A 24,660-nucleotide genomic window follows, 5' to 3' on the forward strand; every position below is an offset into this window, starting at 1 on the left:
AATCAGGCTGCAATGTTCTTTGAGGCCACGGCTGTTCAAAGACCCAAATCAGGAATTACTCCTGTGACCATGTCCCTGGGGCTCATCTGAGGGCATCTGCAGTTTCATTTCGGTTCTGAGCAAACTCCTGGAAGGGAGAAAGGAGAGAGCGCTGTGAGGTGGAAGGCTGGCTAATGGTGGACAACATCCAGGCAGGAGGCTGCAGCCCTCAGGGAAGGTGTCAGCTCTGAGCAGCGGCGCCAAGGTCTGGCCTGGCCTGAGGGACCCCCGGGTGAGTCTCCCTGGCCTTTCTTCTCCACCACAGGCTACTGCCTGTCAGACCTCCAGTCCCTGGCTGAGCTCCGGCCCAGGCCCTGGCTCCACCATCCGTGACCGGCTCTCATGGACGCTGCCTTGGCAGGCCTCACTGACCGCTCTCCTAGCCCTGGTTCTCTCTGCATTTCAGGCAGAACCAGATGCCATCCCACCAAAGTAAGCACCCTCCCTTTGCTGTTCCTCTCTCAGGACGTAGGGAGCCCCCGGAGTACCTGCCAAGCCTGGGCGGGCAGCACGGGCACACCCCGAGGTGCGCCACTCAGAGCCAAGCAATTAAAGGTCTGTGAACCTGGGGGCGCCCTGAAGAGCAGGAACTTCCCTCTGAACAACCCTCATGTTTGAGCTGGCGTGAGGTCAATGACCTCTAGACTAGCGCCCCTCCACCACATCTCAAGCCTTGGGGTGCCACCTGCAGTCTCCTGTCCTTCTACCCACTTCATTCCCCACCCCCAGAGGCAGCCACTTCCAACCATTTTAGTTGGTTCCTTTGGTATTTATCTCTACATTTCTAAACAGTATTTACTTAATCTTGTTTCTTTTTGATCCCCCCACCTAGCTAATTAACACATCCATCATTCCATTTTCACATATTTATTCTTTTTTTTTTTTTTGGTGTGAACATTTCAGTTCTGCTCTCTAAGCAAAGTTCAGGGGTCCACACAGTGTTATCACTACAGTCACCATGCTTACTCCGTTAGAGCCCCAGACCTCATTCATCTTACAGCTGACAATGTGGACCCTCACCAGCCTCTTCCTGTTGCCCACCCCCGCCCGCGGCGGCCACGTTTCCGCACTGCCTCTGTGAGTTGGCCTTTTCTTTTTAGACCCCACATACAAGGAGGCTCTGCAGTACTTGCTGCTCTGTCTGGCCTGTTTCACTCAGCACAATGCCCCAAGGCCCATCCATGTTGCCACAAATGGCAGGATTTCCTTCTTCCTCATGGCTGAATAATATTCCATTGTACATAAAAAATATATGTTATGTAACATGTATACAGTAGGCCCTTGAACAACACAGGCTTAAACTGCATGGGTCCAGTTATATGCAGATTTTTTCAATAAATACGTATAGCACTGTAAATGTATCCTCTTTCTTACAATTTTCTTAATAACATTTTTTCTAGCTTATTTTATTGTAAAAATACGGCATATAACTCATATAACATACAAAATATGTGTTAATTTACTGTTTATGCTATCGGCAAAGTTTCTGGTCAACAGCAGGATGTTAGTAGTTAAGTTTTCTGGGAGTCAAAAGTTATACACGGATTTTTGACTGCATGGGGGTCAGTGTCCCAAGCCCCCCATGGTATTTAAGAGTCAAGTGTACATATATGTAAATATATATTCATATATATGTATGTATATATCCGTATATATGCACACATATGTAACACGGGTCATACTATATGTAATATATATAGTGTATAATATATACACATCTTCTTTACCCATTCAGCCACTGATGGACGTGTAGGCTGTTTCCAGACCTTGGCCATTGTGAATGGTGCTTCAGTGAACATGGGAGCACAGGAATCCCTCTGAGATCCTATTTTCATTTCCTTTGGATCTAGAAGCAAAAGCGGGAATCCTGAACCATCTGATAGTTCCGTTTTTAATTTTCTGAAAAACTTCCATACTGTCTTCCATAGTGGCTGCACCAATTTACATTCCCACCAATAGTGGGCCAGGATTCCGTATCTCCACATCCTTGCCAACATCTATCACTCCTGCTTTTGGTAACAGCCATTCTAACAGGAATAAGGTGGTATCTCATGTCGTTTTGACTTGCACTTCCTTGACGATTAGTGATGTTGAGCACCTTTTCATGCACCTGTTGGTCATTTGTATTTTTTCTTTGAAAAAAAGTCTATTCAGTTCTTCAGTCCATTTTAAAATTGTTTTTTTTTTTGAGGGGGTTATTGAATTGTAGAAGTTCTTTATAGATTTTGGATATTAACCCCTTATCAGATCTATGCTTTGCAAATATGTTCTCTGTAGGTTGTCTTTTCGTTTTGCTGATGACTTCCTTTGCTGAGCAGGTTTTTAGTTTGATGTAGCCCCACTTGTTTATTTTTGTTGCCTTTGCTTTTGGTCAAATCCAAATAATCATCACCAAGACTGAGGTCAAGGAGCTTATCCCATATGTTTTCTTCTAGGATTTCAGGTCTTACATTCACATCTTTCATCATTTTGAGCAGATTTTTGTGTGTGGGATAAGATAGGCATCCAGCTTCCCACTCTTGCATGTGGCTGTCCAGTTTTCCCAACACTATTTGTCCTTTCCCCATTGGGTATTCCTGGCTCCTTTGTCATAAATTACTTGCACGGGCTTATTTCTGGGCTTTCTGTTCTGCTCCATTGATCGGTGTGCCACAGATCACTTTTATGCCACATTACTTCTTGATTTTCTCTTTTAAGAATTATCTGCTAACTTTTCGCTATGGAAGGTGAGGATTTTATTTCTTTCACTCCCCTGTCCCCACCACAAGCACCCACCCAGCCTTCCAATTGTAATAGGTCTATTACAATTTTGGTTTGGTCAATACACAGAATCCGCATTATTAGTACTATGTAATTGCTGGTCCCAGTTGAGCTATGTAGTGAACTGTAATAATGTTTCCTTTCATGCATCACTTTTTGCTTTTCCTGGAGTTCATAATTGCCTTGTTTTTTTTCATTTGCTTAGTTTTCCACTACATATTAATAACTCAACCTTAAATATTTCAACAGTTGTCTAAATCTAATCTCTATGTTCATATGTGTTGGGCACCTTCTTAAAAATATCACTGCTTTTTATTACTCAGAATCCATGGCTCCTAGGAGACACGTAGGGCAGTGCACAGTGGTTTGAGGCTATTGTGAATCCCTGTGCTGGGTGAGGCAGAGGTCAGAGGCCTCAGAGTAAGAAAGACATGAATAGGAATTCCACCACTTGTGGGCAGGGCACCCATGATTCTCCTTTCACATCTGTTGAGATGGGAACATGATGCCTCATCATAGTATAGTTATGAGAATAAGGCCACTGGAAGTACTCCCTCTCACTCATAGGACTTTCTCTCTCCATTCCCAGAGTGTTGTCCAGGCTCTGCACAATCACCAAGGCTTACAAGACACCAGTACTCCTACTAAAGGAGAGAGTTAACTCTGCTATAGCTTTGCTCGTTAGCCTAACAACTTCCTCTGAAAGAAGGGGCCTTGCTTGGCTGGTGTTGCTCAGTGGTTGAGCATTAACCCATGAACTGGGAGGTTGTGGTTCCATTCCCAGTCAGGGCACATGCCTGGGTTGCAGGCTTAATCCCTAGTAGGAAGCATGCAGGAGGCAGCTGATCAATGATTCTCTCTCATCATTGATGTTTCTATCTCTCTCCTTCTCCCTTCCTCTCTGAAATCAATAAAGACACACACACACAGACACACACATACACACACACACACACACACACACACATATACATACACACAGAAGGGGCCTCCTAATGGCAAAGGTCAATTTTATTTTGAAACTAGAGGCCCAGTGCATGAAACTCGTGCACTGAGGGCAGTCCCTCAGCCCAGCCAGTGCCATCTCACAGTCCCGGAGCCCCGCGATCGATCGCCCCAAAGAGGTAGGCCCTGCCCACCCATTGCAGCCCACCTGTTGGGCGATCGTGGAGCCTCCCGATTGACCACCCTGCTGGCCGGTGGCCTGGGCCTCCCTCTGCAGTGTGATCATGGGGCAATGGCCAGGCCCCTGACCAATCGCATCACACCCGCCTTGGCTGGCCTGGTGCCAGTGGGTGTCATAGAATGGTCATCAGGATGGTCGTCCGGATGGTCATTTTGTTGTTCAGCCATTCAGTCGATTTGCATATTACACTTTTATTATTATAGATATTTTAAACAAAGGCAGAAATTCTAAAAGAAAATTTTACAGATGGATGAAATAAAAATTAAAAACGTATGCACATCTGCATAAAAGAAAAAAAAATACCCTAAAAGGCAAGTAACAAATTAGGAAAATATTTGTAACATGTAAGTCAGTCAAGGGAGGGGCCAACTTTCCTATGGACCTGGGCCATTAGGGCAGACAGTCCCCTCCTCCCTTCCTCCCTTCCTTCTTCTTCTCCCTTCCTCAATCCTCCCTCCCTTCCTTCCTTCCTTCCTTCCTTCCTTCCTTCCTTCCTTCCTTCCTTCCTTCCCTCCTTCCTTCCTTCCCTCCTTCCAAATATATGTACTGAGTGACCACCAAATGCCTGGCCCCTGCCCTCACAGCTCACAGTCCAGGGGAGTGGCAGACATTCACAGATAAACCCACTGAGGAGTGTACAACTGGAATTCATGCAAGGTGCATGCTTTTAAGAAGAGGAAAGCAGGGAACAGAGAACCCAGCTGAGACTGAGGTGTGTGGGAGGACATTTTTGGTGACAACTGAGCTGAGAACTGGAGGGTGAGTCCAAGTTAAGGAATGTGTGTGTGTGTGTGTGTGTGTGTGTGTGTGTGTGTGTGTGTGGACACCTGCCTCTCACTACTTCTTAGAAGTTGAGCTCAGCCAGGATACAACAATTGACCAATGTAGTTCTATATGCAGGTAAGGGACAGTAGGGTTTTCCTCGGGAGGTTCTCAATGCTGGCACCTCCCTGTCCCCAGGAAAGAGATGAGAGGATGGGGACCTGCCCCCAGATGGGGTCCTGCCAGGAAGCTGACAGGGAGGAGCTCCTGGGAAGTCCCTGTCTGTAGGGCAGCCTTTTGCCAGACTCCAGAGCTCCTGAGCTGGCTGACTGGGCTGATGGTATTAATTTCCCAGAAAGAGACCCAGGCTTTGTCACACAACAGCGTGGGCCTCTCCATGGCGGAGTCTGGGAGTGTATTTGGAATATGTACCGTCTGGAGCAGCCTGGACAAGGCAGTGTCTGGGTACCGGGGGCTGAGAATCGCATGCTGTGACTTCCTGTGCTTATAACATGTATCCTGCTCAATTCCTAAAAGGCTGGAATGAGTCTTGATGAAAGTTCTTCCGTACCAGAGCCCATATTTTTCAAGGCACATGTATCTAATGGTCTCTATTTCTCCCAAAATGTCCCGAGGGGGGGTGATTCCTTAATGAGCTGCGAGCCTGACTCTGTGGGACCCAGTCCTTGACCGGCCTCAGCCTCAGGCTGTGTCTGCTGCCCCCTTCTCCCCGCTCCACCTCCTGGTCCAGTGCGCCCTGTCCTCCCATGGCACATGCCTCCTCCCTCCATCACCCTGTCCTTGGCAGGTGCCCATCATCCTTCAGCTTACAGCTCAAGCACCCTCACTTCCTTTGTATGCTTCACTTACAGTCTGTGCTCTTAGAATGCTTTTTGGCATGGTTTATGATCACACATTTCGCTATTAATGACCAACGAATAGCTTCATAGATTTCATCTTTTAACACATCTTGTCAGGTAATATCATCTAGTAGAGGGTTTCTCACCATCAGCACTATTGACATTTTGGACCAGATAATCCTTGTCGTGGGCTGTCCTCTGCATTGTGGGTGTTGTGCAGCATCCCTGGCCTCTACCCACTGGATGCCAGGAGCACCCCTCCGTCGGAACAACCAAGACCGCCTCCAGACAGTGCCACGTGTCTCCCGGGGACAAAATCACTCCCACGGAGAACCACTGACCAGAACAATCGCTCAATAAGGAGTTTGGGTTGTCAACAGCAGGCTTCCCAACAGCCCTGGCCTGAGGCGCTGACCTCTCTGGGCCTGCCCTGGTCAGCAGACATAGAGTGTGGGCCACTGTGTCGTTCTAGCAGTTACATTAAAAGAAACTAAAAGACAGAGCAGGTGAGAAGAATGTCAATAATATATGTGATTGAACCCGGTATAGGCAAATACTGTCCTTTCAGCATGTTATCAATAATTATGAATGAGATATTTTGCACTCTGTTTTTCCTGCCAATCATCAAAATTGAGTGTTATTTTCTTGTTTGGGCGCCAAGGTGCAGCGCTGAGCAGCCACATGTAGGGATGGGAGGTGGCCCCTGCTCTCTCCCGCTGGTTGTCACTGATGGCACCAGCCTCAGCAGAGCCACGCACAGCCCTCCTTACCCGCGGGGCCCACAGGTCACACTCCACCCGCGCACCCCACAGGCGGGGCTCTGATGGCTCTGACTACATGTTGGGGGCCAGCTCCCCCCAGTCTCCAGGCCCCTGCGACAGGCTACTGACATGGGTGTGCTGCCTGCACATTCACGGGAGCTGGAGGGTCCCCGCCACCCACACAGGTGAGTCTCACAGTTTCCAAGCTCCCCAGGCAGCTGCCTCACCCACCTCCAAACCCCCCTCACGCTCTGTGCTCACAGGGAGGCTCAGCCCTCCACAGACTGGCCACCTGGAAAGACACTCTATTTTCTTAAGAGACAGATGTTCTCATCTAAGATGACACGCCCTAGCCAAGAAGCTGCTGTCCAGAAAGCTGTCTGTGGCTCTGGGACTTGTCCCGAGGCTCCAGGCCGCTCTGTAGGACACTGGGTGCAAGACCCTCCCATCCCCTCTCCCTTACTGTCTCTGTCCCACGTCCCTCCCCCCACAGTGCCCTCATCTCCAGGCCCCCAGCTGTGGGGAGTCCTCCGGGACCAGCTGCCCCCCACGACCTGAGGAACTGCTTCTGCAGCCCAGCCTTGGCCACGCCCACAGGCTCCGCCTGGCAGCCCCAGGCGGCAGACTGCGACCCCCACTCAGACCAGCTTCCTCGGAAGCCAGGGCACCGCCTTCCTGGCGAGGCCCACGTTTAGTTGGCTGCTGGGACAAAGTTTCTCCAAAGTTGTTACCTGGTCACATCGAGCAACCCAAGGCCTCAGTGAAACAGACTATGGGGAGAAGCTGCACACCCACTGAGGCACTAAGACGGCCACTGCCCCTTTGCAGGCTCAGGCCTGACCCCCACTGACCCCAGGCTCCTCACCTCCATCTGAGCCCCCCCGCAGCCAGCCCAGTGACCACACATTCACGGGAGACCCGCGCACCCTGCGCCCAGACCCGCCCGCGAAGCCGGACTTACCCCTCCTGGCTTGCCTGACCTTTGGGCTCAGCATGTTCCTGCAGCCCCCGGGCCAGAGTCGCGGGGTCAGTCATGCTGTCATCACTTCCTTTTTCTCTTCCTCTCGCCCAGTCGCCCCTCATGCCCCGCGAGAGCCCTATGGCCACTGGGTCAGCAGCGAGGCTCACTGGGCTCCATCTTCTGGCTGCGGAGCGCAGGTTTGCCTGGGACTACATACACCTCGATGCATTATCTATCCATATCCCAGGATTAATTCCCAGCCCAGCGAGCCATTAAGAAGTTCTGTACCCTCTGCTGATCCATCCCTGGGCAGGGCGCACGCGGCAGCGGTCCGGGAGCTGAGCCCAGGGGCGCGCGGGCGGGTCCGCGGGGAGGACCGGGGCGGAGGCGTCCGGACGGTGGGGCGGTGCCGGCTCGGACCCGCCCTCTGCGCTGGGAGGGCTCCTGGGGCTGCGCCAGACGCCGGGAGGGAGGCGCAGGGAAATCTGCGGGGCGCCGGGTGCCGGCTGTCTGTCGAGGTCGGGGTTGGGGGGTGAGGGGGAGGAGGTGGGAGAGCGCTCTTGGGAGAGATTGGCCGAGACCCCTGCAGGCCAACCCCCCCACCCCTAGGGCCCGTCCAATGGGACCTGCAATGCCCCACATATCCTGCCAGAAGGGCCCAGGAGGCGGGCGGGAGCGCGGGCTTCCACCTGTTCATTGAAAGACAGGTGTGACCGCGCGCCTGGCGGCGTCCAGGTCCCCGGGGACTGGCCATCGGGGAGATGCCCGTAGGGACGTTACCTTTCTCTGCTAACTCAGTAAGGGGCCTGCAGTAAGGATGAGTGGGGAGGACTTAGTTCCTAGGATCTGAGGACGGTTTCCTGAGGAGCGGCTCTGCTCACTGTGGTGCTATTTAATACTAGCAAACCAGCGCTATATGGGGTTTAGGGGGGAGGTACCTCAATATCCTAAAAACTGGCAATCTCAGCAATCACTGTCATTCCCTAGGCAGCTGCTGTGTGCCCAGCAATGAAGTGGTGTTTGTATTCAACATCTCACTTAACTCCTAACCCCCTAGGCAGGTGCTGTTGTCGAGGCTTTCAGATGAAGAAAGAAAGGCACAGGGAAGTTGGAAAACTTGCCCAAGTCACTATGCTGTCCCCGCGGGTGTCTGACCCAGGGCTGTGTCTACCCGGTGTGATGCTGGTCTCTCTAAATACCCAAATGCCGACCACTTCCGGTGGCTGTTCCTGGCTCGTGAGCCTTGGGGAACGTGTTGGATGGCGAGAGCCGCCTTTCTGCCCCAGAAAGCACCCGTGCCCGGCCAGGCATTCGAGCCTGGGCACTGTGGGGTCCTCTTAGTTGGAAGCCAAGGGGTTTGAACAACAACCTCCCTGCTTCTAACGACCACGGTCCCTGCCTAACCCTCCCTGCCCACGGACCCCCCTGATATTGGTATGTTATCAATGCCAGCGGCAGGAGGGGAGTCCACAGGGGGCCCACTGCGGAGTCCTTGCAGAGATGACGGGCCTGGGCGGTGGAGAGCAGGGGTAGATGGGGAGGTGAGGACGCACCAGGAAGTGGGGGGCAGCGGGCCAGGTTGAGGGAGAGAGCAGAGCCACGGAGGCACAGCTCTTACTCATCATTAAGTCACTTGTTCTGCTGCAGCCACTCGGCAGAAGGTTTGACTAAGTGTCTTGATGTGACCTAGCTCTTGTGCTGCTACTGCTACACAAGGTATGTTCACGCGCAGCCCCTGCCCCTGCGCCTCTCACCTTCACACCCACAGCCCCTGCCCCTGCGCCTCTCACCTTCACACCCACAGACCCGCCCCTGCACCTCTCACCTTCACACCCACAGCCCCCGACCCCTGCACCTCTCACCTTCACACCCACAGCCCCTGCCCCTGTGCCTCTCACCTTCACACCCACAGCCCCTGCCCCAGTGCCTCTCACCTTCATACCCACAGCCCCCGCCCCCTGCACCTCTCACCTTCACACCCACAGCCCCCATCCCCTGTGCCTCTCACCTTTACACCCACAGCCCCTGCCCCCAGTGCCTCTCACCTTCACACCCACAGCCCCTGCCCCAGTGCCTCTCACCTTCATACCCACAGCCCCCGCCCCCTGCACCTCTCACCTTCACACCCACGGCCCCCGTCCCCTGTGCCTCTCACCTTTACACCCACAGCCCCTGCCCCCAGTGCCTCTCACCTTCATACCCACAGCCCCCGCCCCCTGCACCTCTCACCTTCACACCCACAGCCCCCGTCCCCTGTGCCTCTCACCTTTACACCCACAGCTCCTGCCCCCTGTGCTTCTCACCTTTACACCCACAGCCCCTGCCCTTGCGCCTCTCACCTTTACACCCACAGCCCCTGCCCCCTGTGCCTCTCACCTTCATACCCACAGCCCCTGCCCCCTGTGCCTCTCACCTTTACACCCATAGCCCCTGCCCCCTGTGCCTCTCCCCTTCATACCCACAGCCCCTGCCCCCTGTGCCTCTTCCCTTCATACCCACAGCCCCTGCCCCCTGTGCCTCTCCCCTTCATACCCACAGCCCCTGCCCCCTGCGCCTCTGTGCGCGTCCCTCTGTGGAATGCCCCTTTCCCATGCCATTTCAGGACTAAGCCTGATCATGCTGAGCAACCTCTGTGAAACGGTGCTGATTCTACCACCAGAAAGAGCCACCACGTGCTTCCTGTACCCCTTAGCCTGCCCGATGCCCCCTTCACACCCAGCCTGTACCCCTTAGCCTGCCCGATGCCCCCTTCACCCCTAGCCTCTACCCCTTAGCCTGCCCGATGCCCCTCCTTCACCCCCAGCCTGTACCCCTTAGCCTGCCCGATGCCCCCTTCACACCCAGCCTGTACCCCTTAGCCTGCCCGATGCCCCCTTCACCCCCAGCCTGTACCCCTTAGCCTGCCCGATGCCCCTCCTTTACCCCCAGCCTGTATCCCTTAGCCTGCCCGATGCCCCCCCTTCACCCCCAGCCTGTACCCCTTAGCCTGCCCGATGCCCCTCCTTCACACCCAGCCTGTACCCCTTAGCCTGCCTGATGCCCCCTTCACCCCCAGCCTGTACCCCTTAGCCTGCCCGATGCCCCCCCTTCACACCCAGCCTGTACCCCTTAGCCTGCCCGATGCCCCTCCTTCACCCCCAGCCTGGAGCCCCAGGAGGAATATTGACTTGACAGGTGGACCCAGCGCACTCCACCCAGTGACAGAAGCGCACTCCTCTTCCTTCAGGACAGTTTGAGGCCGGGTCAGGCCGGGGCAGAGGCCACCCAGGAGGGAAGGACATAGGCGAGGTCCCGTGGCCAGGGACAAGGTCTGGAGCGACCCTGTGGCCTGTGAATAATGCAGCCTGGGCCCTTTCTCCCAGCCAGAGGTGGGGCAATGACCTGGGACCTAGTTAGGGTCCCCTCCCACTTGTTTCAGTTAAGCAAACACCCCAGGCGCTCTTTCTGTGCAGCTGTGCGTCCCCCCCACCCCGCCCTGTGGCATTAAGTCACTTCAGCTTCGTTCCCAGGATCAGTGCTGGAACTGAGGAGGGTGCAGAGGCTCCGGGCTGAAACCCAGAGGAGAGCCGGGAAAAGACTGCAGCCCAGTCTGGGGACCATGAGGCCACAGAAGCTTTTTCCTTCTCTCTGCCCTCAGACCAGTTCCTAGCACCTCTGTGTGAGAGGATCCCTGGGGCCAGCTGCAAGGGGCATTGGAGCCCCTCCCTCCTGAGGTTCATCCTCCCCCCCCCCCCCCCCCCCCCCCGCTCGCCTCTATGGCTCTGGACCCTCCATGTCCCTCTGAGGCTGCAGGAGGGAGGGTGCAGTGAGACAGGAGCCGGACAAGGCCTGGGGTGAACGCAAGGCGCTTATCTGAAGGAATGGCCCACTCCCCTCACTGGCAGGAAGCCGAGAGCAAGGAGGGAGACCAGGTCTCCCCGAGTAGCAGGGACCCCCTTCCCTCACCCCTTAGTGGTCCGGGTCCCTCACTGCTTTCCCCTTGCATCGTGTCAGCAAAGCCTAAGGGCTGCCCTGGGCCAGGCATCACCAGGCACTGAAGGCGAGTGGGAAGACTTAGTGGGCAGAACTCTCCAGAAGGCATCTGCTGAAATGCACATGTCTTGGTGGGATGGTCTCCCACCTATATCCTTGGTCCAGAGCCAGGAAGACTTTACATCATGTGTGGACAAAAGGGGTTCAGTGGGCAGTAACCCCACAGGGTGATCAGTTCCCAGCTGGGCAGGTCAGGGTGGGCAGTCCCGCCCAGGCCCGGGACATGAGTGCAATGTTGACCTGTGCCTAAGCAGGCCTGTCCATTGTGTCTGTGCATCTAGAGGGCACACTTCTGATATAAGCGGAAACCCCCTTTTGGGAGCAGAGAGTCTTAACTGACCTGCAGTCTGAACCTCCCCTGCTCTCTCCCACCTGCATGTAGACTCCCTGCTCCCCTCTTTAACTCCACGTGGATGAAGAGGCTGCAAACTGTCACTTCTCAGAGGGTTGATCTCAGTCTGTTGAGAGCTTCAGGAATTTGCGTGTGGTCCTGGCGCAGGGGCCGCTAATCTCTGTATCGCTGATTTTGGTACATGTGCTGGAGCCAGTGCGTGTCTGCTGAGTCCTTGCTTCCAGGCCAGGCGTATCCTCTGTTTGGCTTAAATGACATTTTTATAAAATTCTCTGCGTTTTCTGTTGACAGTGGTTCTCAACCTTGGCATCGTGTTGGGGGCTTTGAAAATGAATTGCTGGTCCCGCCCCAGAGGCTGGCCTGCACGGAGCCCACGGGGAGCTGTAGAAGCTCCGCCCGGGATGCCAGGCTGCCCTTGAGTCTGGGCCCCGAGGCGAGGCAGCCTGTGCCCGTTGTCCCCTCCAGGGGGGTTTCTTCTCAGGAGGCACATTAGGCCAGTTTCCCACCAGGAGGTGGCAAGGGGCACCTATCCCAGACCGCAGGAGGCAGCTCCCTGCCCGGCAGAGCTGCAGGTGCTGTGTGGTCTGTGCACTGCACACTCGGGTCCAGTGCGGGGAGTGTGGCTGGGTTTGGGCTCTGCAGGCTTGCCACAGGGTCTGGCATGGTAGGGGGTGGGGGGATTTGCTGCCTGGGGGGTAAACCTTCCTTTAACGTTTACCAACGTGCTGTCTGTACAGCAGGGCCCTGCTCCCTCGTTCCAGAAGCTGCATGGAGGACAGAGTGAGCTCCTGTGGAGGCGGAAGGGGAAACACTGCTCCCTGGCCCAGTGGCCACAAGCAGCGGGTCCCTGACTTCCTGGGGTCTCTGCCTCTGTTGCCAGGCAGCAGATGTCCCGCTCCCCGCATGCTGCTCCTGTCCATGCCGGGGGTGCTGGACCAGCTGGCTGATACCAACAGCGTGAGAGCTGATTATTAAATTCTCAGGCATTTTGCAAGCCAGTTGTTTGACACAGATATGATTAGAAATTTAATTATATAAACTTACAATTAAATAAGTTATATTAAAAGACAAAGGTAATACATACTCAACACAGATCATGTCCTAATTATTTTACTTCATTTTTCTACTGCCTACATTCTTAGATTATTCACATCTATCTGTCTGCATGGTGGAAATACTATTTGTGCTGGCTGATTTTGTGGGTCATCTTGACTGTGCCATGGGGTACCCAGACAGCACAGCCAGCATTATTCTGGGTGTGTCTGGATGAAATTAACATTTGAATCAGTAAACTGAATAAAGCAAATTGCCTGATCTAGTGTGGGTGGGCCTCATCCAGTCAGTGGGGGGCCTGAATAGAACAACAGGCTGACCTACCTGAGTAGTAGTGTCTGGCTGCCTTGAGCTGGGACAGTTTTTTCCCTGCCTTTGGACTTGAATTGAATATTGGCTCTTCTTGTGTTTTGGGCCTGTTGGCCTTTGAACTAGAGCTAGACCATCTTGTGTCTCCAGCTTGTGGACTGCAGATCTTGGGACTTCTCGGCCTCAATAATCATGTGAGCCAATTCTCTCTATTCCCCCTGCTGCCGTGGTAAAAATCGAAGAAAGTCTTGCCTTCCTGGCAGCAGATCCATCCATCTATCTATCTATCTATCTATCTATCTATCTATCTATCATCTATCATCTTTCTACCTCTACCTCTACCTCTACCTCTACCTCTACCTCTACCTCTACCTCTACCTCTACCTCTACCTCTACCTCTACCTCCTATTGGCTGTTTCTCTGAAGAACCCTAATACAACTACATACTAGGCTGTGACTACATATCTCTTCCCAACTCCATATAAATGGCTTGAAATTGATGGTGATGGGCGTACATTCACCAAGAAAATCAGCTAATGCTATCAATCAGAACTAACCTTTTTTCTTCTTCTGGAGAACTGGTTGTTAAACATGCTTTAGCACATCTCTGGTCATTCCCTACCACGCTCACCATGTGCCCCAGTCACTGTTGACTGCCCACTGTGAGCAGAGTGCTAGCCCTCCATCCAAACCTGCTCTCCCCTTCATTGGGGCACACACAGCTGCTCGACATTCCCCTGCCTCCTTGCAGTTGGCTGTGGCAGTGTCCTGGCCATGGTTTATGACAGATGTGATGCGGCATTTCCAGGCCTGGCCCACAGGATTCCTCCCCTCAACACTCCCTCAGAGTGCCATCCCGGCTGGTGGACTAGAATGGGACTATCTTGGGAGTCCCATGGGGAAGATGGCAGCAGACCCACAGTCTGGCCCCTGAATGACCTAGTGCCGTGGTCGGCAAACTGCAGCTCGCAAGCCACATGTGGCTCTTTGGCCCCTTGAGTGTGGCTCTTCCACAAAATACCACGTGCGGGCGCACGGTACAGTGCGATTGAAACTTCGTGGCCCATGCACAGAAGTCGGTTTTCGGCCTGGGCGAGTCTATTTTAAAGAAGTACTGTTGATATTTGGCTCTGTTGACTAATGAGTTTGCCGACCACTGACCTAGTGGATCCTGAGCCTCCATTGTCAACTTGGAAACATCTCAGATGGTCGTAAGAGGGAGAGCTATTACATAATCGGTCCTAAGTTACTACGACTGACCTTCCACCTGATAAACACTCCACCTGCCGTTCTTTGCCTACCCAACTTGGATGCATCTTCTGGACCCTGTTCCAGCATCACCTCCTGGTTCAGTGCCCCATGCTTAGAGTTTGGCACCTTTAATATCTTCCTATCACCCATGCCCAAGAACATGGGGTACTGAGCCATGGGGGCCATGCTTTGGGGACTGAGCTGGTTCAGATGCCATAACCTTTGGTCCCAACCTTCACTGTAGCACTTGTCCCACATCCCCCTTAACTTTGCAACAGCTGGACCAGGCATGCTTACTGTGTTGAATGAATGACGGAGTGGTGACCAGTGGGTTTTTCTGGTGGCAGATGCTGAGTGAGAGCTTTATTAGAGATTAACACCTGTAAACATTGGGTTCACGTAAATACTGCTCACCTAAGCGACTCTGCTCAACTTGGAGGACTGTCTGGGCTCCACATTTAATTGGGCAGTGTTCAGATACAGACTTCATTCCACTACACAGTATCACTGTGGGTGCTCAGAAGGGAAAGCTTCTATTAGGGAGTGTGTGGAGCTGGCAGTGGGACCCGCCCTGACACCAGGGGTTGGGGTTTGCTCAAGGAACTGTGAGAGTGGCAAGAGTGATCCTAGACCACAAGGCCTGACTCTGGGCCAGGCAGGGCCCCTGGCCGAGTTCCTGCTTCTAACAGTCAGAAGCTGAGAGGACAGAAGGATATATGATCTCATCAGTGGGTTTCTGGGTCCTGGAACAGAATGTGCTGTGGTTCCAAGGAGCTGTCACCCTTTCCCTAAAGCCGGGGCTGGGGGACCGGGTCACAGCTGGCATCGAAGCCACCACTGTCCTCACACAGGCCCAACAAGGAAGCAGGTCTGAGACGATTTCCCTTCCCCAGGAGTCACACTTTACAAAATGATGAATCACCACTTTGGTTAGTTTTGCAGGATTGAAAGACAAAGCTCCTCCCTGTGGAAACACCTGCGTGCTGTGGAAAGGCAGGGACTGGGACAGAGGGAAAGAACGCACATTTCCCAGGCGCCTTCTCTCACACACTCGCACCTCTCAACAAGGCCAAGACTCCTCCCAGCTCCTCTCTGCAGGCAGACCAGCCCTCTCCATCTGCCCTCCAATCATTTCCCCTCCTGCATCAACCTCTCCCTCTCTCACTGGTCCTAGATCCAAGTTGACAAACACACATGTGTCTCCCCTACACTTGGAACAGATCCGCTCTGTCCCTGCAGGTAGTCACATGTGGCCACATGACCCAGGCTCAGCCATTAGGTGCTGCCTGGTTTTGATCTAATCTTGAGTGTGTCATGAGAAGACCTAGAGGTGGTTAGAATGGCCTTCCCAGAGCCAGTGGCAGTGACAGCGTCCTGCGTGGTGATGGAGGTGTCCTGACCATGCACATCTGAGAAGATGATTCTTGCACCTCTTGCTTTCTGGGCCCCCTTAACTACCACCATCCTTGGTTCCCCAGCTCCCAAAGGATTTTGTAAATCTCTGATAAACTCCCAATAAATGCCCCTTTCTGGATTTGGGTTGCCTTTCTGTGACCTCAAACCACAGAAGTCTGGTGCTTATATCATGTCTCTCAGCCCATGTTTTCACGTTCCTCTTCTCTCTCACTTCCTAATCTAACTCTGCGCGGGTCCATTTTCCCACAGATTGCATTTCCTTCCTTATTTCCCCAGTGATGCCCTATGCTGATCACTGTATGTCTCACCCTGGAAGCCACAGGCAATCCTCCCAGACCCTGGCTCCGACCTTCTGCAGCCCGTCATCGTCTGTCCTGGGCGAGGCTCCTGCTGGCAACGGCTGACAGCCATCTCAGCTCAGCTGGAAGTCACTGCAGGATGAGGCCCTGCTGCTCTGGCCAACACTTCTTTCCGCCTAACCTTTCTTTCCTCCTCATCGCCTTCAAAGCTCAGGAGCCTGGGTGTCCCCTCTGCCCTCCTGAGTGTGGTGCACACGCGCTGCCTTGCTCTAGTCTGCAGTGGGAGGGCACACTCACAGGGCCAGCAGAGTTATTCTTTACAAATCAAGGAGCAATGAACTCATTCTCAGATAATAAAAAATTGAGACAAATTATTGTCAGCACACCTGTCCTACAAACAATGCTAAAGGGAGCCCTGCAGGCTGGAATAAAAGGACACCAGATAGTAACTCGAATCCACATAGAGAAATAAGGAACACCAGCAGAATGGTATAATATATACATATTTAAGACAGTATTAATGTAATTTTTTGGTAACTTCTCTTTTTTCCTACCTGACTTACAAGATAACTGCATAAAACAATGACAAATCTATGTTGCTGAGTACACAATGTATAAAGATGTAATGGGTGATGATAACGTAAGTGGGAGAGGGGATTATGGAGATATATAGATTTTTATATACTATTGATATTAAGTTGGTATTAATCCAGACTAAATTTATATAAATTAAGATGTATTCTAACAGTGTAATGATTGCAGGGGGGAGGGGATGAGTGGGCAGAGATGAAAGAGGGTATTGGGAGGATAAATAAAAGAAATGACAAGGCAATTAAGAGAGTATGCCAGAAATGAAGTATTAATTTAAGATTTGAGGAACAAAAGGGATATGTGACACATAGAAAAAAATAGCAAGATAGCATGTCCTTCCTTATGAATAATTATATTAAATGTAAAGGGATTAAGATATCCAATTGAAAGGCAGAGGTAGGCAGAATGGATTAAAAACACAATCCAAAAATAAGTACACTATCTACAGGGACTTACTCAAGATTCAAAGACGTAAATAGGTTGAAAGTGACAGACAGAAAAAGATATTCCACGTAAACAGTGATCAAAAGAAAGCTGGAGTAGCTGTACTGAATTCAGACAGAAAAGACTTCAAGATGAAAAATTATTATAAGAGAGAAAGAAGGACAATGTAATGAAAGTCTATCCATCAAGAAGATAAGGCAACTATAAACATATTCACCCAATAAGAGAGTACGAAAGTCCATGATGCAAAAATAGACAGACCTGAGAGAAGTAGACAGTGAACAATAGTAATTGAAACCTTCAGTATCTCACTTTCAATAATGGACAGAACGTCAGTAAGGAAAGGAAGACTCCACAGCACTATAAACGAACTAGAGCTAACAGACATTTATAGGACTCCCCCCAGCAGCAGCAGAGTAGACATACTGCACCACGGAAGAAACACTAGGCTGCAAAAGAAGTCTTAACAGTTTTAAGAGGATATCTACTCTCATCACTTCTAGTCAACATTGTGCAGGCGGTTCTAGCAAGGGCAACTTAGCAAGAAAAAGAATTAAAGGCATCCAGATTAGAAAGGAAGAAGTAAAACTCTGTTCACAGATGACAAAACCTTGTGTAGAAAAAATTCTAAGGAATCTACTAAAAAACTTTTAGAATTAATAAATGAGTTAAGCAAGTTTCAGGGTATAAGATCAATATAAAAAATCAATTGTATTTTTACATCCTCGCTATGAACAATCTGAAAATGAAAATAATTCCATTTATACAATAGCATCAAACAGAATAAAACATATAGGAATAAATTCAATAAAAAGTGAAAACTTATACCCTGAAAACAATAAAACATTGTTGAAAGAGATAGAAAAATATCCAAATAAGTAGAAAAACATCCAATGTACATGGATTGAAAGATTTAACATTGTTAAGATGGTGATACTCCCCAAAATGATCTACAGCAGTGGTTCTCAACCTTCCTAATGCCGCTACTCTTTAATACAGTTCCTCATGTTGTGGTGACCCCCAATTTCATTGTTACAAATTAAACATAATTAAAGCATAGTGATTAATCACAAAAACAATATGTAATTATATATGTGTTTTCCGATGGTCTTAGGTGACCCCTGTGAAAGGGTCGTGACCCACAGGTTGAGAACCGCTGCTCTACAGGTTTAACACAATTGCTATCAGAGCCCACATGACTTCTTTGTAGAAAATGACAAGTTGATTCTAAAATTTATATGAAATCACAAGAGGCTCAGAATAGCCAAATTATGTAGCCTGGGCATGAAGCCCCAGTGTAAGGCTGATTTTGACCAGAACACAGGCAGATGCCTTGTCATAGATGTAGACTTAACGTGAAACTTAGGCCTAATCTCTTTGTCTATGGGCAAAGGGGTACTTCCTACTCTGCACCCTACCTACTTTGTTCTCTATCTCTCTGCACCTCTGGGCTCATCCGTCTTCACCCCATAGCCCAGCTCAAGTCCCCGAGTGGCTCCTTAGCAGGGTGCGGTGGCTCTGTTGGGGGTATTGAAGGCTAAGAATTGAGCAGGAGGGTTGGGATGGTCTAGGCAGGAGATGATTAAGGCCCCAACTAAAAGCAAAATGCAAATGCTTTAATGGCCATGGAACAGCTCTGCAGCATCTCACAGTGGGAAGCTGAGTGGATGAAGAGTAAGAAACCGGAATCTGACTTCTGGCTCCATCATCTTGATCTGAGTTACCTTGAGCAAGTCCCTTAACATCTCTAAGCCCGTACCTCCATGCAGCAGATGGAGACGATAATATCTGCCATGCCTGCCCCAAGTGGGTGGGAAGGCTGGTTGTGCGCTCTTTGCAGCTGCTGAACAGTACATAAGGACAAGAGTGTGTGTGAGCGTACAGCTGTGCACTGACAACCTAATAAACTCTGGGGAGAACCACTACTGGTTCGTTCTTCCCAGCGAGCTGTGTTTTCACCTGTAAGTGCGCAGATGTTCCTGTAATATTGCATGTCCTCAGGAATGTGATGCCCAGCCTTACAGAGTAATGCAGTCTGCGTTCCTCCCGACGAAGGTGGCAGCTGCACTGCACTGTAGAGAGTTCACTCACTAGCTTGCCATTCGCTTTGATCTCTTTGGCACATGAGGCTTGTGTTTCGGTCAATGATTTCATGCCTTTCCAATGTTGCTTCTCTGCTTACAGCTCTGCATAGCTTCCCCAGCAGCCTCTCGGTGTGAACACTGAGGGGAGGTGACTTCAGAGGGAGCGAGTCCGCCCACCCCTGCAGACTCCATGGCTCCCCTTAGCGTCTACCTCCTGAGGAACTGCCACTTTCTTGTTCTGTTTGCCACAGTGTGGGCGGTGGTGTGGCACCACAGACAGAGTGGCTTTGGGATCAGCCTGGCAGCACCAGGCGCTGGCTGAAGCAGATGGCACAAGCCACGCCCTCTCTGAGTGCCTCCAACACCTCAGCTGCAAAATGCGGACCGCCAGAGCTACCTCCTAGGGCTGCGATGGAGATTAAATGAGATCGGGAAGGACAGCAGGTAGCATGCTTGGTAGGTATTAGACCCTCCACAACATGTAGGGATGTGGCTCCTCTAGGCCAGTTATCAAACAGATGAGCAGAGAAGCCGGGAAAGGGCCCGCCCGGCTCAGGAGCCTAGAACCTAGTGAGAGGGGGGGCAGACCCATGAGACTGCGCATGCTCCCACTCACACAAGTGCACACGGTCCGCACTTTCCCAGGCAGATGATCACACTCAGGGTCAGGGGGCCATGCTCCCCATGCACTTGACTTCATCATGCACACATGACCATGTATGTGCAGACTGACATGTGCCCACGCTTCCCCGCACGGGCATGTCGCAGAGCCGCAGGGAAACGCTGTCGCCCGCTGTCCGCAGAGCCGGTCCTCTGCCATGGCTGCCGCCACCCAGTGGGAGCTGTGCGCCCTGCAGGTGCCTCCCGGCTGCTGGCGGTGCATCTGCCCTTTGGATGCTCAACCGTTATTCTCGGAATATCTCACTCGGTCAGCAATAAGGTCCAGCCGACATGCCAGCCCACTTTAAGAGCAAAAGCATCTGGTCCCAGGGTGGCTGCTCACAAAATGTGGCCCCCAGGGGCCCCCAGCCTGCCCGTCCAGCGTGGCCACCTCTGGGGGCAGCGGGTCTTTTCTAGTGCCCCTCCTGCCCTCGAGCAGCCCGCGGTGGACTGCCCGGCCAGGGGCAGGTTAGGTGCCTCCTCTGTGCTCCCGGCTGCCTCCAGCTGGCCGCCGGCACCGGCCAGGGCAGCGGGCGCTTGTGGCTGTGAGGGAAGGCCGCGGGCACCAGTCTCCATTCCAGCTCATTGTCCCAGCTCTCCTTCTGGTTCTTCCAGAAAACACATCATCACTGCAGGCGCCTAACGACTCTCTGGACTCTCCGTTAGTGGTTAGTGGTGCGCTGGGGCCATGCACATCTGCAGCGGCGCCTTGGTGGGAGGGGGAGGGGGAGAGTGGCCGTGGAGAGAGGGTGCATCGCTTCTGCCCAAACACAAGAAAGCAGACTACGTGGCAGACGGCCCCCGAGCCCCTCGGCTGTCCGTCAGGGCACATCCCTATCCTTTCAGAACCCTTGACGCTAAGGACACCTGAACCCAACCCCGAGTTCCTGGGGTTGACACAGAAACTGTCACAATGAGAATATTTTGGGGGCACATCCCAAAAGAGGAACCTGGTGCAGAGGGTCACTGTGACTCATCTGCTCTCAGAGTTCTTAAGAGGAAGTCACATTGACCATAAAATATCACTTCCCGATGTGACTCTGGTTTGTGTTTTATTCTCCATGTGAAATAACATTCCTTAATATTAGGGTAGGTGTGCGTATTTTTCAATTACATTTTAAAAATATATTTTTATTGATTTCAGAGAGGAAGGGAGAGGAAAAGAGATAGAAACATCGACGTGAGAGAGAAATCTCTATCAGTTGCCTCTGTACACTCCCCAACTGGGGAGAGAACCCGGAACCTGGGTATGTGCCCTGATCAGGAGTCGAACCCACCACCTTTTGGTGCACAGATGAAGTGCCAACCAACTGAGCCATGGGCCAGGGTCAGCTCCTCTCCTGGAATCAGCCTTCTCTGCGGTCACACTTGGTTTCCAGAGTCGGCGCGGCCAGTGATGAGGAGCTGGGCCCTGGGCAAATCGGTTATTCTCTCCACACCTGTTTCCTCTCCTTTAAAATGAGGACACGGACACCATCTGGCAAGGGCTGGAGAGAGGATGTAGTGAGAGGACACGCACCTCTGGGTAGACCCGGGAAACGCAGCCCTTACACACCGGGTTCCTGCAGTTCAGCCTCAGCCAGGGCCTGCCCCTCCAGCCAAGACGTTCCCTAGAACAGCTTTCGTTTGTAGAAAATGGAGAAGAGGCCTGTAGACCCCCTGGCAACTTTCAGACCTGGGAGGTATGACTGGGACTGGAAAGGCTGTGGCCTTGAGCGGACTCATGGTGGGCCGCGCGCTGAGCAGTGGCTCAGGCAGAGGGGCTCTAACCATAACGGAGGCTCTGCTCCTAAGAGCAGTTGTCATTTCTCTGAAAATAATGCCGATTCTCTAGAGAACGACACCTAAGCCAGGTGGTGAGGAGGAGCAGCAGATGAAATGCCTACGCGCAGCGCATGGTGACAGCCTGTGACCCTTGAGGGGCCTTTTAGGAAGAGGCCTCAGGGAGCCCTGGGGCCGTGGGGAACAGTTAGACTCGGGGGTTAACATCCTTTGCCGCCCACACCAGCAGGAGAGCTTTGGCCCCTCCCTGAGCCTGAACCCCTCTCTCATATGAAAGGTGGGCTCCCAGGGCCCTCCCTCCCGGGGCTGCGGGAAGTCAGAGACCCACTAGTGAGCGCCTTTCCATGATTCATTCCTCAGCAGCAGGACGGCAGGCCTGTGTCATTGTCAAACCACACGCACTGAACATGCACTGTGAGCAGGGGATCCCGTATACCATGTATAGTGCGCACTTTAGCTCGAGTAACTGTTTGAAGTGACCTTGACCTCCATGTAGCGAAGGAGCTGGGTGCAGCCTCACAGGCAACGCGGGGAGTCAGGATGGGGTGGGATTCAACCCAGGTCCGCCTGCCTCCAGAGCTTACGTCCTAACAACGCAGGGCACAGCCACCAGACTCTGCAGTGCACAAGAGGGCTTCAAAGCCACACACCTGCTGTTCCCAGTGTGCTCAAGGGATGGCCTCCTGAGCTGCCAACCACTCTCATGGCCTCTTCCCAGCACGCAGGCCTTCTTTCTCAGAAGGCCTGGAAGTCTCATTCCAAATTTGGGAGACAAAAGACTGGAGAAAGTATAAATAGAGTTTCCTCCATATTGGGGGCCCCAGAATTTGAAAGACACATTTTTCTCTGGGCCTCCACAAAATTTAATAATAAAATGTAACTCTTGCAGTCAGTGCTGCAGTTCAGCCTCTGCTTCGGCAGGATGCTGTAACTGTAGTCAGCTGGCCAGCTTAATAAAGGCTCTTAAATTTAAATTCTGAGTAGGTGGTCTATCTCGCCGAGTGAACCCATAACACTCCCCACATGCCTAGCTCACCACCAGGAAACCCAGCCCTAAGAGAGACCTGGGTAAATGAGCCTCCAAGTCTTAGAAGCAGCTGCGACCCTCCTACGACGGATGGCAAACACCTCCCAAACGCTTCACCTCTCTGCACCCAGGAGAGACACGTGGTCCATTCACCCTGGGGCAGCCCCACCATGACGGTGGGAACGTGGACAAAGCCTCCTCCCCGGCCAGCTGAGAGCAGGAGGCTGCGGGAGCGTGGAGAGCAGGGCGCACAGGCTCATCCGCAAGAGCAACTGCACACCATTCTGAGCCGTCACGGAGGGTGGCGTGACATGCTGCGGAGTTTCCACTTCCAAATCCCGGCTGGTTATGGCACCCTTTATGGTCTGTCCTCCTCATACCCCCTGTCCAGCCCAGCCCAGCATGGAGACTCCCGTGTCCTGAGTCCAGCCCAGGGCCCAGCCCGGGAGCCCAGCATGAATGGGTGTTGGCAAGAAACAAACTGGGTATGAAACCTGATACCCCAGGCTTGACCCCTCAGAGCTTCCTCAAGACTAATGACCTCTACTCCTCAGTGAGTGAAGACTGGTGAGAAATAGATGCGCTTCTAAACTTCCCTTGTTCTCTCCCATGGAGTCAGGAAGTGTTTCCCACCAAGTATCATTATGTGAGCAAGGTTAAGTTCCCTACCACACACTCTTCAATCTTGGAATTCTTGGCCATTATTACCTCAAATATTTCTTCTCTCCTCTTCTCTTTCTGGTATACTAACCATGTGTTTATTACACCTTCTGAAATTATCTCACAGTTCTCGGATATTGTTCTGCTTTTTTGTTCTTTTTTCTTCTTGCATTTCAGATGGGAGTTTTCTGTTTGGAATGACATATCTTCAGGTTTACTGATTCTTTCCTTAGCTGTGTCCAGACTGCAGATGAGCCCATCAGAGGCAGTCTTCATTTTTGTTGCAGTGTGTCTGATTTGTAACTTTTCCTTTTGATTTAGAGTTTCCATCTCCCTGCTTACGTTAGCCGTCTGTCCTTGCATGTTGTCTACTTTTTCTATTTGAGTCCTTAACATGCTGATCATAATTACTCTAAGTTCTCTATCTGATGACTCCCAAATCTGACATGTCTGACTTTGGTTCTGATGCTTGGCTAGTGTGGGCTGGGGTTCACTGTTTCCCTTCCTCAGGCCAGTTGGGCTCTAGTAACCCCACAGGTCAGGCTGTGATTGACTAGTTTCCCCTGAGGTCAGGCCTTGTTAAGAACAGAGCCCTCTGACATTTCAAGATAATTCCCCCCGCCCGCTGGAAGCTCAGGGGATTTTTCACTGTGAGAACCTGGGTGGGGACAGCTCTCAGTGTGTCCACACTGCTCATCAGTTTCAGCTCAGACATTCTTCCTGGCGCTGCTTCCCTGGGGGTTTCCACTTGGGAGTCTCTGCTCCAGTAAGTCGTGACTCACCTGCCCCTCTGATTTGGGGACAGTGGTTTGTCCTGGGTCTTCCCCTCTCTTTCAGATCTTAGCAGGTTTGCTGATTTTTCAGACTGTTCAGCTCATTACTTGCTGTTAGGACAGAGAGGTGGCTTCTATGCTCCTTATGTGCGTTTTCTTGCTGTTTAGCATGCTTTGTAATTTTGGGTTGGAAGCCATACCTAGTGTACTGGATGAGAGAAACTAAGGTGACTAAGTCTTAGTTTGAGGATTTAAGCTTATCTGTCTGGGATCTATTCTGTGTTTAACATTTATTGTATCTGTAGGCGCCGGAGGCTTCCGTTCTCTCTAATATCCTCGTTTTCCCCTCCTCTGTTGTCTTTGGGTTTTCCTGACAACCCCTTCCACAGAGCTGTGCCCTGCATTAATTTCTGTTGTGACGGGGTGTTAAGGTGTGAGAGGGGGTGCATTTTATAGTCTCAGGATCAATGATCAGTGTTTCTGTGGCCTGCGACCTCTCTAGTATGACCTTTGGAAGTATGACATGGCTTCTTTCTCTCCTACTGGAGGGTGCTGACTGCCTTCCGCCAGGTGGCTAAGCCTCTGATAACTTGTTTTA

General features: G+C 51.9%; 1 protein-coding gene across 7 annotated transcripts in view; it reads right to left on the bottom strand.

Annotated features, from left to right (window-relative positions):
* The window catches only part of ARHGAP22 (Rho GTPase activating protein 22), a 162,695-nt gene that overhangs the window by 127,783 nt on the left and 10,252 nt on the right, over positions 1-24,660 (bottom strand). The window contains exon 1 of one of the 7 annotated variants that reach the window (XM_036355993.1): positions 7,330-7,688. The exons of the other annotated variants lie outside the window; for them this stretch is intronic. Within the exon in view, the coding sequence (XP_036211886.1) occupies positions 7,330-7,363 (34 nt within the window). The 5' untranslated portion in view covers positions 7,364-7,688. Of the gene's footprint in view, positions 1-7,329; positions 7,689-24,660 lie in introns of those variants that run through there. 7 annotated transcript variants of the gene reach the window in all.

This window comes from Myotis myotis, unplaced genomic scaffold, assembly GCF_014108235.1.
Source record: "Myotis myotis isolate mMyoMyo1 unplaced genomic scaffold, mMyoMyo1.p scaffold_m19_p_24, whole genome shotgun sequence".
Taxonomy (NCBI): domain Eukaryota; kingdom Metazoa; phylum Chordata; class Mammalia; order Chiroptera; family Vespertilionidae; genus Myotis; species Myotis myotis.